Source organism: Eleutherodactylus coqui, chromosome 13 (genome assembly GCF_035609145.1).
Source record: "Eleutherodactylus coqui strain aEleCoq1 chromosome 13, aEleCoq1.hap1, whole genome shotgun sequence".
Classification (NCBI taxonomy): Eukaryota; Metazoa; Chordata; class Amphibia; order Anura; family Eleutherodactylidae; genus Eleutherodactylus; species Eleutherodactylus coqui.
Window position 1 is genome coordinate 58,889,637 of NC_089849.1, and position 14,156 is coordinate 58,903,792.

Sequence of the window (14,156 nt, forward strand, 5' to 3'; positions counted from 1 at the left end):
CAGCCGAGTGCTCCATGCAGAGAACAGCTGGATGCAGAAGACAAGCGGGGACACCCTGCTTGTCTCCTGCATCCTCCGTTCTGAGCACTTGACTGTATAACAGCCGGGCGCCCTGTGCAGAAAACAGCTGGATGAAGAAGGCAAGCTGGGACACCCCGCTTGTCTTCTGCATCCTCCGCTCTGAGCGCTTGGCTGTAGAACAGCCGGGCGCTCGGAGCGGGGAACAACTGGGTGCAGAAGACAAGCGGGGAACAACTGGGTGCAGAAGACAAGCGGGGACACCCCGCTTGTCTTCTGCATCCTTCGCTGGCAGCGCAAGGTGATCGCTCATCTTGAGTGATCATCTTGGGCTGCAAATGGCACAACGATTATCGCTCAAAAGTTGCTTGAGCGACATCTTTTGAGCGTCTAAATGGGCCTTTATAAGCACACAAGACAGATTTGTTGCAGAAATTTCTGCGACAATCCTAATGATTTGAAATCGAGTGATCATCATAGTTTAGTCTGTCCATTTTTATTATCCATACAAGCCTGAGTGGTTGAACTACCTCTGATCAAACATTGAAGGTTGTCAGTGACTCTATGGGGTTTGCCCCAGCACTTAGTCCATGCTTTTTCATGTGTGCAGGCATGCCTGGCACCATAGCTCGGCCTCATTCATTTCTGATGATTATTGTCGGTGTGAGAGTTGAAGTCCACTGAGAAAAAGACCTCTAACTGCCTATCATGGATTGGTGCTATATTGGGGCGAATTCACACAACCGTGTTTTGGGGCTCTTCTCTTTGCATAATCCATTGACAGCACACAGACTCCTAATAGCCTATGAGGCTGTTCACATGATTTTTCACACGACCTTGTGTTTTTAAAAATAAAAAAAAATCGCTACATGTCCTATTGTCTGTTTTTTCATGAATGAGAAAAGGACATGCAATGTCCATTGTCCATGGCGATTGGACAGCACAAGGAAGGGCGGCCACATGCTGTCTGATGTGAGTTGCACCAAAGTTTCTTAAGTACAACTCTCATACGGCTGTGTGACTTATTGTTTTATAGCAAGGCAGTTCCTGACTTTATACTTTATCATACCTGAGTGACATCTGGGGGAGCTGACACTTTGGTTGCCTACGCTGCTTTCCCCTTAAGACATAAAAACAGTTAAACAGCATTTCATTCCCGGACAGATGACTTTAGGGGAGGTTTTGGGTGTAATTTTGCATAATACATTGAGATGCAGACCATTTAATTCATGTTTGATTTCAACAGAAGCAAGGAGCATCCAGATCTGCGGTTTTGGGGCCAGCCATGGAAGCAACATACATTGAACGACAGATGTTACATCAGACGAACTGTGGAGGAGAACTCCTGGAAAGACGATTCCACAAACTACAGGACTTACAATGGTGCAGTGGATAAGCCTTCCCCAATTCCTTCTGTGGAGGAATCTTATATCACCAGTGAACACTGTTACCAAAAACCTCGGACCTATTATCCTGCAGTAGAGCAGAGACTGGTTGTAGAAACTCGCAGTTCATCATTGGATGGCGGAGTAGACCGAATACGGCAGAACAGGGAAGACTCCATTGCGGAAAGACTTGGCTGGGAACTAGACAGAGAGTTGCTAAAGGTAGAGAGCGAATCAAAGCATAATTATTGTAAGGTAAGTTTTTATAAATTGGAAGTATTCTCACTCAAACTTGCAGGTTTCGGTCTTTCTTTCATTCGTTCTACCGAAATGAAGCGTCTTAAAGGGGGCATATAAATTTGGGTATACCCATCTTTGCACAACCCCTTTAAACGTATGTCAATCCCATGAAATGTACCATTTAGTGCTATGTTCACATTTATGTTGTGAAACCAGCAGCGCCCTACAGACAAGTTTTGACTCATTGTAATGGGATCTGTCCGATTTTTGCCGAGGTGTCTGCCATTTTAACAGAAAAAAATCATGCTGCATCCACTGCCCATATCCCTATCAAAAATCTCAAGTTCTAAGGTCTCCTAATTTATTTTTTTTTCTCCTTTTAAAAAAATTTTATTGATTTCAGAAAGCTGAAGTATTGTCACTAGAGATGAGCGAACGTACTCGGTAAGGCCGATTTCGCAATCGAGCACCGCGATTTTCGAGTACTTCACTACTCGGGTGAAAAGTACTCGGGGGCGCTGTGGGTGAGCAGGGGGTTGCAGAGGGGAGTGGGGGGGAGAGGGGGAGAGAGAGAGGGCTCCCCCCTGTTCCCTGCTACTACCCCCGGCTCCGCCACGCCTCCCCCCGCCCCCCGGCGACCCCGAGTACTTTTCACCCGAGTAGTGAAGGACTCGAAAATCGCAGTGCTCGATTGTGAAATCGGCCTTACCGAGTACGTTCGCTCATCTCTAATTGTCACTCATCCCTCTTGACATACACCTTTTTCACAATGTCAACGCATTCATTGCGTGGCCGCTGCAAACCCTTCAGGGGTTAATTTGCGTACTGGAAAATTGCTGATGTAAGAGAAGCACGACTAGAAAACGGGCGACACGGACAGTGCCCTTCATTATTGGGGGGGGGGGGAAGCCCAAAATTACTAGGTGCAAACTTTGGTAAATAGAGAGCAGGAGGAACCACTTCAAAGTGGTCATGAAGAAACCCCTAACTGATTGCTGCCTGATGAGCAGGATCATTGTCTTGAAGGATTTGTGGCACCCACTTGGAGGAAACTTTTCACATCTTTGGATTGTGTGCACAGATCCTACGGAAATGCAGACTTTGCAGGCAATCTCTTGTATTTGCACAATCATGTGACAGGCAGATCGGGAGAGGGCTCTCTGTTCTTGATGGGTGGTGACATACCCACCAAATTAACCCCTTCAGGACCAGGCAGTCTTGTACCTTAAGGACAAGACACTTTAGGGATTTTACCCATGTGGTAGTTTTACTGCCATAATGTTTTTTTTTTTTTCTCCTTCAGATACCAAAATTATTTTTGCTGTGTTTTTTTCCCCCCTGTGACATATAGGGCTATTTTTTAAATATCTTTTTCACTTTTTTTTCCCCTTTTAGTTTTGTTGGGGGGTAAAAAACAAAATAAAATTTATTTTTTTTACCTTTTCAGTTTTTAAAAAAATCAGTATATGTACACTAACACTATGGTAATGGGTTCCTCATTTTGTTTCGGACGTTTTGATATATAATATGTATGGCTTTGGTTTACAGGGTGCCTACGGCGACTGTTTTGGTTGACTTCGACTTTCGGGTTATTTTCTATATATATAATGTTTTATTCTGGAATTTTGTTTTACCTATTTATGTAATTATTATGTTTTATACTATCTATGGTCCCCCATGATGCCCTAGAAGACGTCTGGGGGACATTCACATGTTTGTTTGGTTTTTTTTTAAACATTTTCCCACTGTAGCTTGGGCATCCATAAGAGCCCCAGTTACAGGGAAAAACCTCTCCTGTAGTGACATTAGTCACTGGCAGAGCTGGTCAGGGTCTTTTGGGACCCTGTAGCTCTGCTGTAGCAGGGAATACTGGCGGTCACGTGACCCCGGGCATATATTTACATTCCACACCACCTCTGCTCGAGCCAACCCAAATAACCAATCACCGTGAATCAGCCAACCCAAACAACCAATCAGTTTGCGAATGGTGTGGAGGTGGTGTGGAACTTTTCGTAGTGGAAGTTACACTTCTGCTTTCACTTTTCAGTACACGGTGCTCATTGAGCACTGTGAGTCTGGAAAAAAGAAGGCGGGATTAAAACCACCCCTGCCTTCTCCTGCGGGTTATCAGCTGTTACTAACAGCCGACAGTCCGTCCTTGCCTCTGCAAACTCTGATTGATCGCAGAGGAAAGAAGCTTAAATCTCCGCCGTAATTTTACATATGGCTGGGCTTTAAGTCCTGGACCAGGCGCTGTATATTTACAGTGGCTGGTCCTAAACAGGTTAACAAGGTATCCTATGGATGGGGGATAACTTATTGGTGCAAGCCCTTTAAGATATTGGTCTTCAGCAGCTGTGCGGTTTAAACAGTGTGTTGGCTGCAGCTGCTGCAGAACATAAAAATGCAGTTACTGATGACCTTTATTATGAGACAGATAAGGGTAACTTTTATATCCATAAATGAGGTTCTGCAGCAGCTTAGATCTAGTAGCGGGTAGCTTATAATACACACGTTATTAAGAATATTGACCTGTGTGGCTTCTCATGTTAGAATTTACTATGATGATCTCCTATGTATGTGTATATATTCTCACTAGTTTTGAGTTGCTTTCGCTCTGAAGTGTCCATGTATGTAGATATCCCATACCCGTTAATGCTCGTTGTCAGGGCCTGTCAGTATTTAGTATGTCTAGATACCGATGATGGATTTTCCTTGGAGCAGTTTATACGGGGTTGGTACTTTTTGCGTGTTCATGAGGCCTCGTCGCAGCGCAGACTATCAGCAGGCATGACACTTCAGTAATGTTAATTAGTTCATCTATCTCTCTCCTGCCTGAGATGGTGATTGCTTTGTTTGCCTAGTGCTTGTGTGAGTCAGCATCCTTTTATACAGAGCAATTAATGGTTGAAACAAGCCAACAAGCTGTTTACTTTCAATTGATGTCAGTTTACACTCGCAGATCGTTTACAATTTTCCGCGTTTTTTTTTTCCATCACGGCTCACTCAGTTCATTGTCGGTCTGTCGGGAGTCGGGGAATGGTTTGCAAGCGACTAAATGATCGTCTTATAGACTGTCCCAATGATTTTTATGCCAGCATAAAACAAATAAGTGAAAGAATTATTGTTCAAACCTTCTCTGACCCTTTTTTAAAATGTTCGCTTTGTTCAAAATGCACTAAAATGTACAATAGCTGAGAATCCATGATGAATTAGACTCAGAGGGGATATCTATCATTAGAGAACACTAAGGGTTCAAAAAGTGCCTGCTGGTGATCGCGGATGTTATATTATTGGAGACCTCCCGCTGTGTAAATCCGCAGCAAATAGAACATGCCACGATTTATTTCCCGCTGCGGAAATCTGCTGTAGAATTCCGAATGTGAGCGTTGGCAGGCAGAACGCTATTAGGTTCGATAGAACCTAATGGCTGCGGGATCCTCAGTACAAATTCGTCCATGGGCATTCACCCTTAAAGGGGTTGTCTCGCGAAAGCAAGTGGGGTTATACACTTCTGTATGGCCATATTAATGCACTTTGTAATATACATCGTGCATTAATTATGAGCCATACAGAAGTTATTCACTTACCTGCTCTGTTGCTGGCGTCCCCGTTGCCATGGTGCCGTCTAATTTCGGTGTCGTCTTGCTTTTTTAGACGCACTTGCGCAGATGGGTCTTCTCCCTTCGGCTCGGCAGCATCGGCGTTTTGGCTCCGCCCCCTTGTACGTGTCATAGCGTAGCTCCACCCCATCACATGTGCTGATTCCAGCCAATCAGGAGGCTGGAATCGGCGCGTGTGACGGGGGCGGAGCTACGCAATGACGCCTACAAGGGGGCGGAGCCAAACCGCCGCTGCTGCCGAACGGAGCCGAAGGGAAAAGACCCATCTGCGCAAGCGTCTAAAAAAGCAAGAAGACACCGAAATTAGACGGGGATGCCAGCAACGGAGCAGGTAAGTGTATAACTTCTGTATGGCTCTTATTTAATGCACGATGTATATTACAAAGTGCATTAATATGGCCATACAGAAGTACTTAACCCCACTTGCTTTCGCGAGACAACCCCTGTAAGGAGACCATGTCAAAATTTATAACGCTATCCTTCTGTGGTGATACGTCTACGGCTTCTGTATGGTGGGATCACGGCAGGGCTTGTAAGGCCGCTCTCACACACTCTGATTTTTACTGCAATTAACACGGGGCTTCTAATGCTGCGCTAATCGTGGTACAACACCTCCATTGATTTCAATGGGTTGCAGACTAGCACTTGAACATGGAGTTTCTAATTCCGCTATGAGTGCTATCCACTCTATTTTTGTATCTCCTCACCCATCACAATGATGGGGTACATTATAAAATGCTGTAACATAGAGCAGACCGCGCATGCTGTACAATGCATTACAAACGTTGCCCAAAATCACAGCGTTTTGTGAACATATGTGGGGGCGGCATAAGCATCCAGTTTAGTTTATTGCTGTTATGCCATAACTCTTGAAGTCTCTGCCTTTGCAGAATATCAAACCTAAACCTGTCAGCCACACAAACTATTACAGACTTTAATTAGACCAATATAAGATACTTTAATGCCCCTACGCTATTTTGATTGGCATTGTAGCCTTAAAGGGGTAGTGTGGTTACTGGATAGCATTCCCCGTATAGCTGTGGCTGCGTTAAAAACAAAAAAGGCTCCATTTGCCAGTCCTCTGCCGCTGCGATCAGCTCTGCAGCCCCGCTGTGATCCCTGTGTTTGTTGTGGCAGATATTATCAGATGTTACCACCCGATCTTCTGGCATCAGCACTCACATCCTATGTGCCTTGATGCCAGGAGTTCAAAAAAGTGACGTTGCAGCCTCTGGTTGGTTGCAGTGGTCACCTGACTTCTGGTGACGTTTGCAACAACAAACACTGGGACCACGGTGGGGCTTCAGCGCTTTATCGCGGCGGTAGAGGAGGGACTAGTAGAGGGCGTGTCTTTTTTTCTTTTGGTTTTTTTTAATGTAACAGTTATAGCTATCGGGGAAATGTTGTTCAGTAACCAGACAACCCCTTTTATAGTGGCCCTCTGGTCTTGTCCAGTTATCAGAGGCAGATCTGTTTTTTATTTGTATGTTATATTACCTGCCATTAGTCTTCTGTGCTGCGGTTCCCCCATCAGCTGATCCGGACCCTGTTTTCACTCGATCAGGAGGGCCACCACAATATTCCAACTATTTATTCCACACGGTGCACTACTCTCTGATTGGCCAGCGCTGATCTGGTCAATCAGTCAGTAGGTTTACCAGATCGGGAGTCTAACACTACCAATGCACTGTCTGGATTAGATAGCCAAAAGATTGCGGCAGCCATCTTGGACAACTGAAAATAAAGCCCAAAATTGGTGAATTAGAGGGACTACAGCGTGGAAGACCAGTGGCAGGTAATAATATATTAGGTTCCCCTCTGGTCAGAATTTTGCACCTGGACCGGAGGTAAGTTCACCTTTAAATGGTTGTCGCTGGGATATCAATGTCTTATAAATCTAGAATGCACTTGTAATTTGTTCCATCATTATTCACTTTTGGTCTTTTAGGTAAGAGAGTGTTTATCAAAGAGGAATCCACCTCAGGAATCGCTCCACCCTCAGCCGGCAGACAACGGAGATGCTACGGTCAGTTCACAGCTACAGTGGCAACTAAACCTTCTAACCCATCTGGAGTCTCTGCAGGACGAGGTCACTCATAGAATGGATTTTATAGAGAAGGAACTTGATGGTGAGTATTTTAGAAGTAATGGGATGGAAACTGTTCATCTTACTTATTGTCTACATCCAATGGTCCTTAACAGGGAGAATAACCTTAATGTGAGGAGATAAAGAAAACTTTTTTTTGGAGAGCAGTGCTAGAGATTTAACCCTTTCCAGCCCAATTTTGGATTCAGAGTTTCCTAAAAGGCTTTGTCTTTTTGCTGTTATGCAATGGTGCCATCTGCTGGCTAAAGCCAGTGTGTGTGTGCCAGAGAGGCTCCGACAGCTGAGTGGCTGGCAATAGACGGTAAGAATACCCTGTCAGACGTCTTCTGACATTGGAGCTGTACAAGCTTCAATCAGAATGTAGGAAGACGTCAGACAGTGGATTGGAAAGGGGTTAAGGTCCTTTTTAAATGGGTCTGATACAAGTTTGGTGACGAGCGCCGACTGATGAGATTGGCAGTAGAGATGAGTGAGTATACTCGCTAAAGGCAATTGCTCGAGCGAGCATTGCCTTTAGCGAGTATCTCCCCCGCTCGAGACTGCAGGTTCGGGTGCCAGCGCGGGGGAGCGGTGAGTAGCAGCTGTCGGGGGAGGAGGGAGATCTCCCCTCCGTTCCGCCCCCGCTCTCCCCCGCAGCTCCGTGCCCGCCACCGGCACCCGAACCTGCAGTCTCAAGCGGTGGAGATACTCGCTAAAGGCAATGCTCGCTCGAGCAATTGCCTTTAGCGAGTATACTCGCTCATCTATAATTGGCAGTCTTTTTTTTAACTAGCCTTTGCCAAGTATGGGGGATGTATGATCATTTATATGTCCCTCGTATAGATTAATCGGCCTGCAGAACACTCCCCATTTACACGGTGAGTGTTTGTACCGCATAAAAGATGCAACTCAACGAACGACCGTTTGCTGTTTTGTTGGTTGATCGGCACCTTCACATGGGCAGATGACTATTTATTCACAATCTGCCTATGTAAAAAGCCCTAGAATATACTGGACTTTTCTTAGTCTTATTATAATGTTACTGCTGCAGGGAAGGTATTCATACTAATTGTACAGGAGGGCACAAGTGGGGATTCAACATTCCCTGCCGTCCTGTCCTCAGCAAAATTTGTGGGTTACGTAAGCCGTTCCATTCTGCTTACCCGTCTGACAGAATACAGGCGGCTGATTCTCTGCCATTGATTTGTGTGATTCCTGAAATATCTCTGGCTTGTAAACTGCGAGATTTCTTTAGATTATACTCTTCATTTCCAATGCTTTCTCTTTTAATTTTTTTTTTTTTGTTACCCGAGTTAAAGGCTTCTTATATATTAGTTTTAATGTTCACTTTACTTTTTTGTTTTGCAGTTTTAGAAAGTTTTTTGGACTACACTGGTGAGCTTGAACCACCAGAACCACTTGCAAGGCTTCCACAACTAAAGCACCGTATCAAACAACTTCTAATGGACCTCGGCAAAGTAGAGCAAATAGCTCTTTGCTCAACATGAAGAGACTGGAGCTGATGATGGAACCCGTCTCTATGAAACAGAGAAGCAAGGCCTCCAGCACTGCAGAGCCTTGAGAGTAGCATGCAGGCTGCATGTAACGTGGACAGACTGCTGGGATGATGGAGGATATAGCTTGTTCTTAGTATAAAGGGAGCAAGCTGCTCATACTGTTTGATAACAGGATAGATTATTACCTGAATGTAGTAACAAGGCTTGTATTCTTTTTTTTCATTTTGTTCATATTTCTCTTGGTTGTCTGGAACTGTTAGTTGCAAAATTGTTTGCTTTCACCTGATGCTTTTTGCCCGCCGTATTTTGTGTTTTACTTTTTTTCTCTCCTTAAACTGCTATTGGGTATATACAGCAAAATTAACTTCATGCTCTATGCAGGAAGAATATGGGTTTAAGACATCAACTTAAGTAGAATTTGTTTTTTCTTTCATACTGAACTTAAAAATTGCACTAAAAGAAGAGTGTTGAAAAAAACAAAAGCCTAATTTAGGTTTAGTTTTTTTTTTTTGTTGTTTTTTTTTTTGCTTTTAAAGGGGATTTTCATGTTACAAAGTGGTGGTGTATCACTAGGCTAAGCTATCACTTTGACTGGTGGGATCTCGACGGATTCTGAGAATGAAGGGGCCTTGGCTATGCTTTCCCTTGTAACCTTGTTCTACCTGGCCAGGCCGCCACTGTGCAGGAGAGCGATGCAATGTGAAATTGGCACTGCAGCCCTTTCGTTTTCAAGAGCTTGGATCATAAAGTGATGGTATGTCTAACACTGTACCATCACTTTACAATATGGGAATTACCTCTTTTTTTTTTTCTCTAAGCGGTTGTCTGGGAACAAAGCAACGTTTCTAAAAATCTATCCAGGCCTATTAAAACAATAAAAGCAGGGTTACTTACCAGTACTCTATTGGGGCGATCAGCACTGCAGCCCCGCCGTTCTCCCGGCTTTACTTGCGGAACAGCACCACCTGTCCTCTGCAGCCAATCACAGGCCGTAACAGTCAGGGGCTGTCCTCCTGGTACCATGGGTCCCAGGAAAACCTGCTACAGACCGCTGTGACGTCTGATTGGCTGCAGTGGTCAGGTGGTGCCCTTCTGCAACAAAAACCGGGAGGACTGCGCGGCTGCAGCGCTGGGTCATCCAGCGAGGACAGGTAAAAGTTACCCCTGTTTTAATTAAACAGGCTTGCATCGATTTTTGTGAGAAAGTTGCCTTGTGCCCAGAGAAGCCCTTTAAATCTATTGTTTTACAGCTCACATGTTATTGTGGTCAACTCCTAGAGCAGTATTTAATCACCGAGAATATTGTCCTGGCTTCTTTCTCAATTATCGCAGTGGAAAAACGTTCTTCTTTCAACTGTATTTTATTGCTGCAATGTTTAGTAGGCATTATGTTCCAAATATTTTGCTTGTTGTACTTGCAGTAGTGGTACATGAGCACGGTTATTCTTACTAGGGCATGACTTACGGCAAACTTAGTAAATGTTCTGCATTATGCTTTTTGTATAATTAAAGTCTAATAAGTTATGGTAAAGCTGGACCTACACAGTGAGGGAAACAAATCAATATATTCGAATGAATGTTTGTATATAACATGACGTTCCATATTGGCTCTACGGGATGTAAGGTGAGCCAGTGATTTTAACTGGTTTCAACTGAAGAATTGTTATAGGGTTCATAGTTAATGAGAGTACGTGCTCTGCTTGAAAAGAAGCCTTGGGGTACGTTCAAACGCAACATTGCGGTAGTATTCTATTGCAATGCAGATGGAACAGCATAGTGAATCCCGCATCACACAATTTTGTATGGCCTAGTAGAAGAGGGAAAAAAAACAGTATTCTTTGAAAAGCAATTCTGGGAAGATTTCCTGCTTCGTTAACACAATTGCTGCAACATGTGAATTGAACGTACCCTTGGAGACTTGTAATTCAGTTACATTTTTTTTTTGTACTTTATGGAGCATTCATATAGCCGTAGTTTTGGTCTGCATTGCATCCGTTTTTTGGTTTTTTTGCCAAAAATGTGTCTATCAGATGAATCGCTTTTGATGGCATCCACTCCAAATCTTCCAAAATAAGTAAAACGGACTGAAAATGCAGCCATATGACCGCTCCCTTAGTTGTAAACGCTTGTATGTATGACATCCCAAAAGGACAATTTGCAAATTTCCATAGTCTACAGATTATTACAGCTTCTTTTTCTTTTTTTCAAACTTTTTTTTTTTTTTTCCGGTTCTTGTAAATATGTATGTATATTTATTTACCCTGTCGCGGCTTGATGAAAGATGGGCTGTGGACAGGTCTAAGTTGATCTTGTTTTCGATTTGTATTAATTTTTGTAAGATCTGTATGATTTGATGGTTGAGGCTGCGTGGCAGTGAAAAAGAAACGGCTTTGTAAGGAAGAGGAACGATTGTTACCCTTTTGTATCTTTCTTTGTAGTAGGTATTTTGAGAGGCCCCCATTGGATCATGCATCTTGGACGATGCTGCTGGAGACTTGATTAGACAACGTTTAACAGTAATGCTTATCCATAAAACTCACAAAGTTAAACCTGATAAAATTCCCGTTCTTTTAGCTTTATTAGGCGTATAACATTGTTACAATATTCGTGTAACATTTAATCAGACCTGGAATTGGTAAAGATGAATGTCTTTCACTCATAGAATATCTCCAAGCAACAGTTGTTACTGAAGCCCAGACTGACATATGGTGAAAAGAGATGTCCCATTGGAGTAAAGTGAGTGCTGGTTTAAGAAAGGGGTTCTCGAAGATCCCTGCTACTGTGTTGTATGGACATACATGCCTCTATACAGCACAGGCCTGAACATCTTTGCTCCAGGACTATATTGCAACAGAGTATACATTTGTGTTTTGGTACTTCCAGTTCTGGAGAACCCTTTGTAGGCCACATATTAAATCTCTAGTAATCAAAGTTGGATGCCAAGCATTTGGTATCATGCATTTTTTTTTTCTTCTTTCTGTTCATAGGCGTTTTGGTTCTTTTATTTATACCCAAACTGTCATTAACAGAATAATGCCATTTGGTTGGGCAAGGTACCCTTCTATTTGTTTTGGTAACATGCAAATAATTTGTGTAACTCTAACAGACTAAAATATTTTCAATGAAGATTTGTATGTTTTTGTTTTTTTTTCCCTTTTACAATGAGGGGATTTAGTCATACTTCTCATGCAGTGCTTTGTTATAAAATTTAGTGGTACAAGGCAAAACCACAAAGTAAAGTGAACTTGTTGGGCCAATTCTGCTGCCCTATCCGAACATTTAAGAGTACATATTATAGAACGTATAGTCTAGGATCTATAATAAGTTTCGCTGCACTTCTGTGTCCAGAGAGTGATATTTTCTGTGGACACATGGATTAACAATTTCTCCTATATAGGTCCTACAGAGGAAACTGTTATTCACTGTGTGGGGAAAATGAGACATCCTTCCATACTCACTAGCACTCAGAAGAGCCTAGGAAAGGGGATTTGAATGGGTTTTCTGTGGCTCACATATTGATAAGATGGGTTTAGCAAGGTCATGGGCTACAGAGATTGCAGCACTTGTGCCTCTTCATTAGGATGGATTCAGACGAGCGTATATCGGCTCTGTTTTCACGCTGAGCCGATATACGGTGTCCTTGTCTGCAGGGGGGGGAGGATGTAAGAGCCAGGAGCAGGAACTGAGCTCCTGCCCCCTCTCTGCCTCCTTTCCGCCCCCCCCTGCACTATTTGCAATGAAAGGAGGAAGGACGGGGTGGGGCCCGCCTCTCCTCATTGCAAATAGTGCAGAGGGGGCAGGAGTTCAGTGCACTGCTCCTGGCTCTTCCAGCCTCCCACCACTGCAGAGAGAGACGCTGTCTGAATCCAGCCTTAGCCTGTAACATCACATTTATCAATCACTTGGCCTTTCTGCAGTTCAGTCCCATTCATGTGAATGGGATTGACTAGTAATACTAGATACAGCTGCTATGCAATGTGCCTGGCATACAATGAAGAGGCCGCAGCACTGCAGCCCCTTCCAACAGCCGATCGAAAGGAGCGCTGGGAATCAGCCTTTCGCTAATCTGATATGGATGACCTCTGCTAAGCATAGATCTTCAAGACCTGTCCCAGAAAACCCCTTTAAATGTAATGTTTCTGCGGCACTATTAATAAGGTTTCTCTGATGGGGCAGATGGGTCAACCTGACAAGCCCACTTTACATGTCTTTTGTTTCCAAGCTGCATAAAGTTTAGTCTTTGCAGGGGAGTTTTTTTCCTTTATGAAATTGTTCTTCCTAAAATAAAAAACAAATATATTTAACTGTACTTGTGCGTGACGGGACATTATTACACTGGAATGAATGGTAGGATGGTCCTATTCTAATTACGACGAAGCTGCAAACACTTCAAGGATTATTCTCATTATAGATCGATGGTATATTACCAGGATTTACAGATTCTTCATTGGAAGGGCAGAAGTTTTTTTAATGCAATTGGTGATTTTATTTCTATACAGTTTCACAATACACCATGATAGAAGTCAACAGCACTGTTTCAGACTATAACATACAAGCCCTTTGTCAAGCTGATGTGGTGTAATGGGTCGCTGGCAAGGCCACCAGATTCGTTTAGGATATGATGAGGAATAGGGCGACGTGGAAACAAAATGGTTTTCTTGAGGATAGAAAGGACGGAATTGTTAATATCAGCAAAACAAACACATAGTAGGACTAATTAAAAATTGACTACCTGCTCCTCGTACCTCCTTAGCCCAAATTCATCAATAACAATGCTAATACAGGCTACTGTTCTATTTGCAAGCAAATCTCACACATTAAAAAGGTTATAGAAATAAAAAATATCACTATAGTAACTTAAACCGCTGAGGAAGTCCGCAACTTGGCGGCCACCAAGTACACTGTTAGCAATAGTCCCTTTAAGGAGATACTCCCTTAATGTGTCTTAGTCCAGAGTAATTGAGTCATTGTCAGCCGTACAGTTCATAAAGCAGCTGTTCCAATTAGTGTGCACACACCAGTAGTCTGAGACTGGTCTCTTAGGCCACCTGCACACAGTAGAGCCAGATTCCACATGCGGAATCCGGCCCTGATAGGCCTGTCCCTGTGGACCTCTCTCGTCTTCATTTGTACTGCGGAGGAACCCAGCAGCTCTGTTGGACATGCGCACAGTACAGATATCCCCACCGCCGTCGCTAGAGGATTATGCGACCTGTCTGCAATGTTACTTGTGGACAGGCCGCGAGTTAGACGGCTTTCATTGATTTCAATGGAACAACACAAAAAT

The 14,156-nt window shown here is 43.6% G+C and overlaps 1 protein-coding gene across 4 annotated transcripts in view; it reads left to right on the forward strand.

Annotated features, from left to right (window-relative positions):
- PHF20 (PHD finger protein 20) overlaps positions 1 to 13,178 on the forward strand; it is a 76,976-nt gene extending 63,798 nt beyond the window's left edge. For 3 of the 4 annotated variants that reach the window (XM_066586627.1, XM_066586629.1, XM_066586630.1), the window contains 3 exons: positions 1,265 to 1,658; positions 7,215 to 7,395; positions 8,721 to 13,178. In XM_066586627.1, the coding sequence (XP_066442724.1) occupies positions 1,265 to 1,658; positions 7,215 to 7,395; positions 8,721 to 8,860 (715 nt within the window). In that variant the 3' untranslated portion in view covers positions 8,861 to 13,178. The remainder of the gene's footprint in view (positions 1 to 1,264; positions 1,659 to 7,214; positions 7,396 to 8,720) is intronic. The other variant, XM_066586628.1, reaches the window with a different exon arrangement.
- Positions 13,179 to 14,156: the final 978 nt, after the last annotated feature.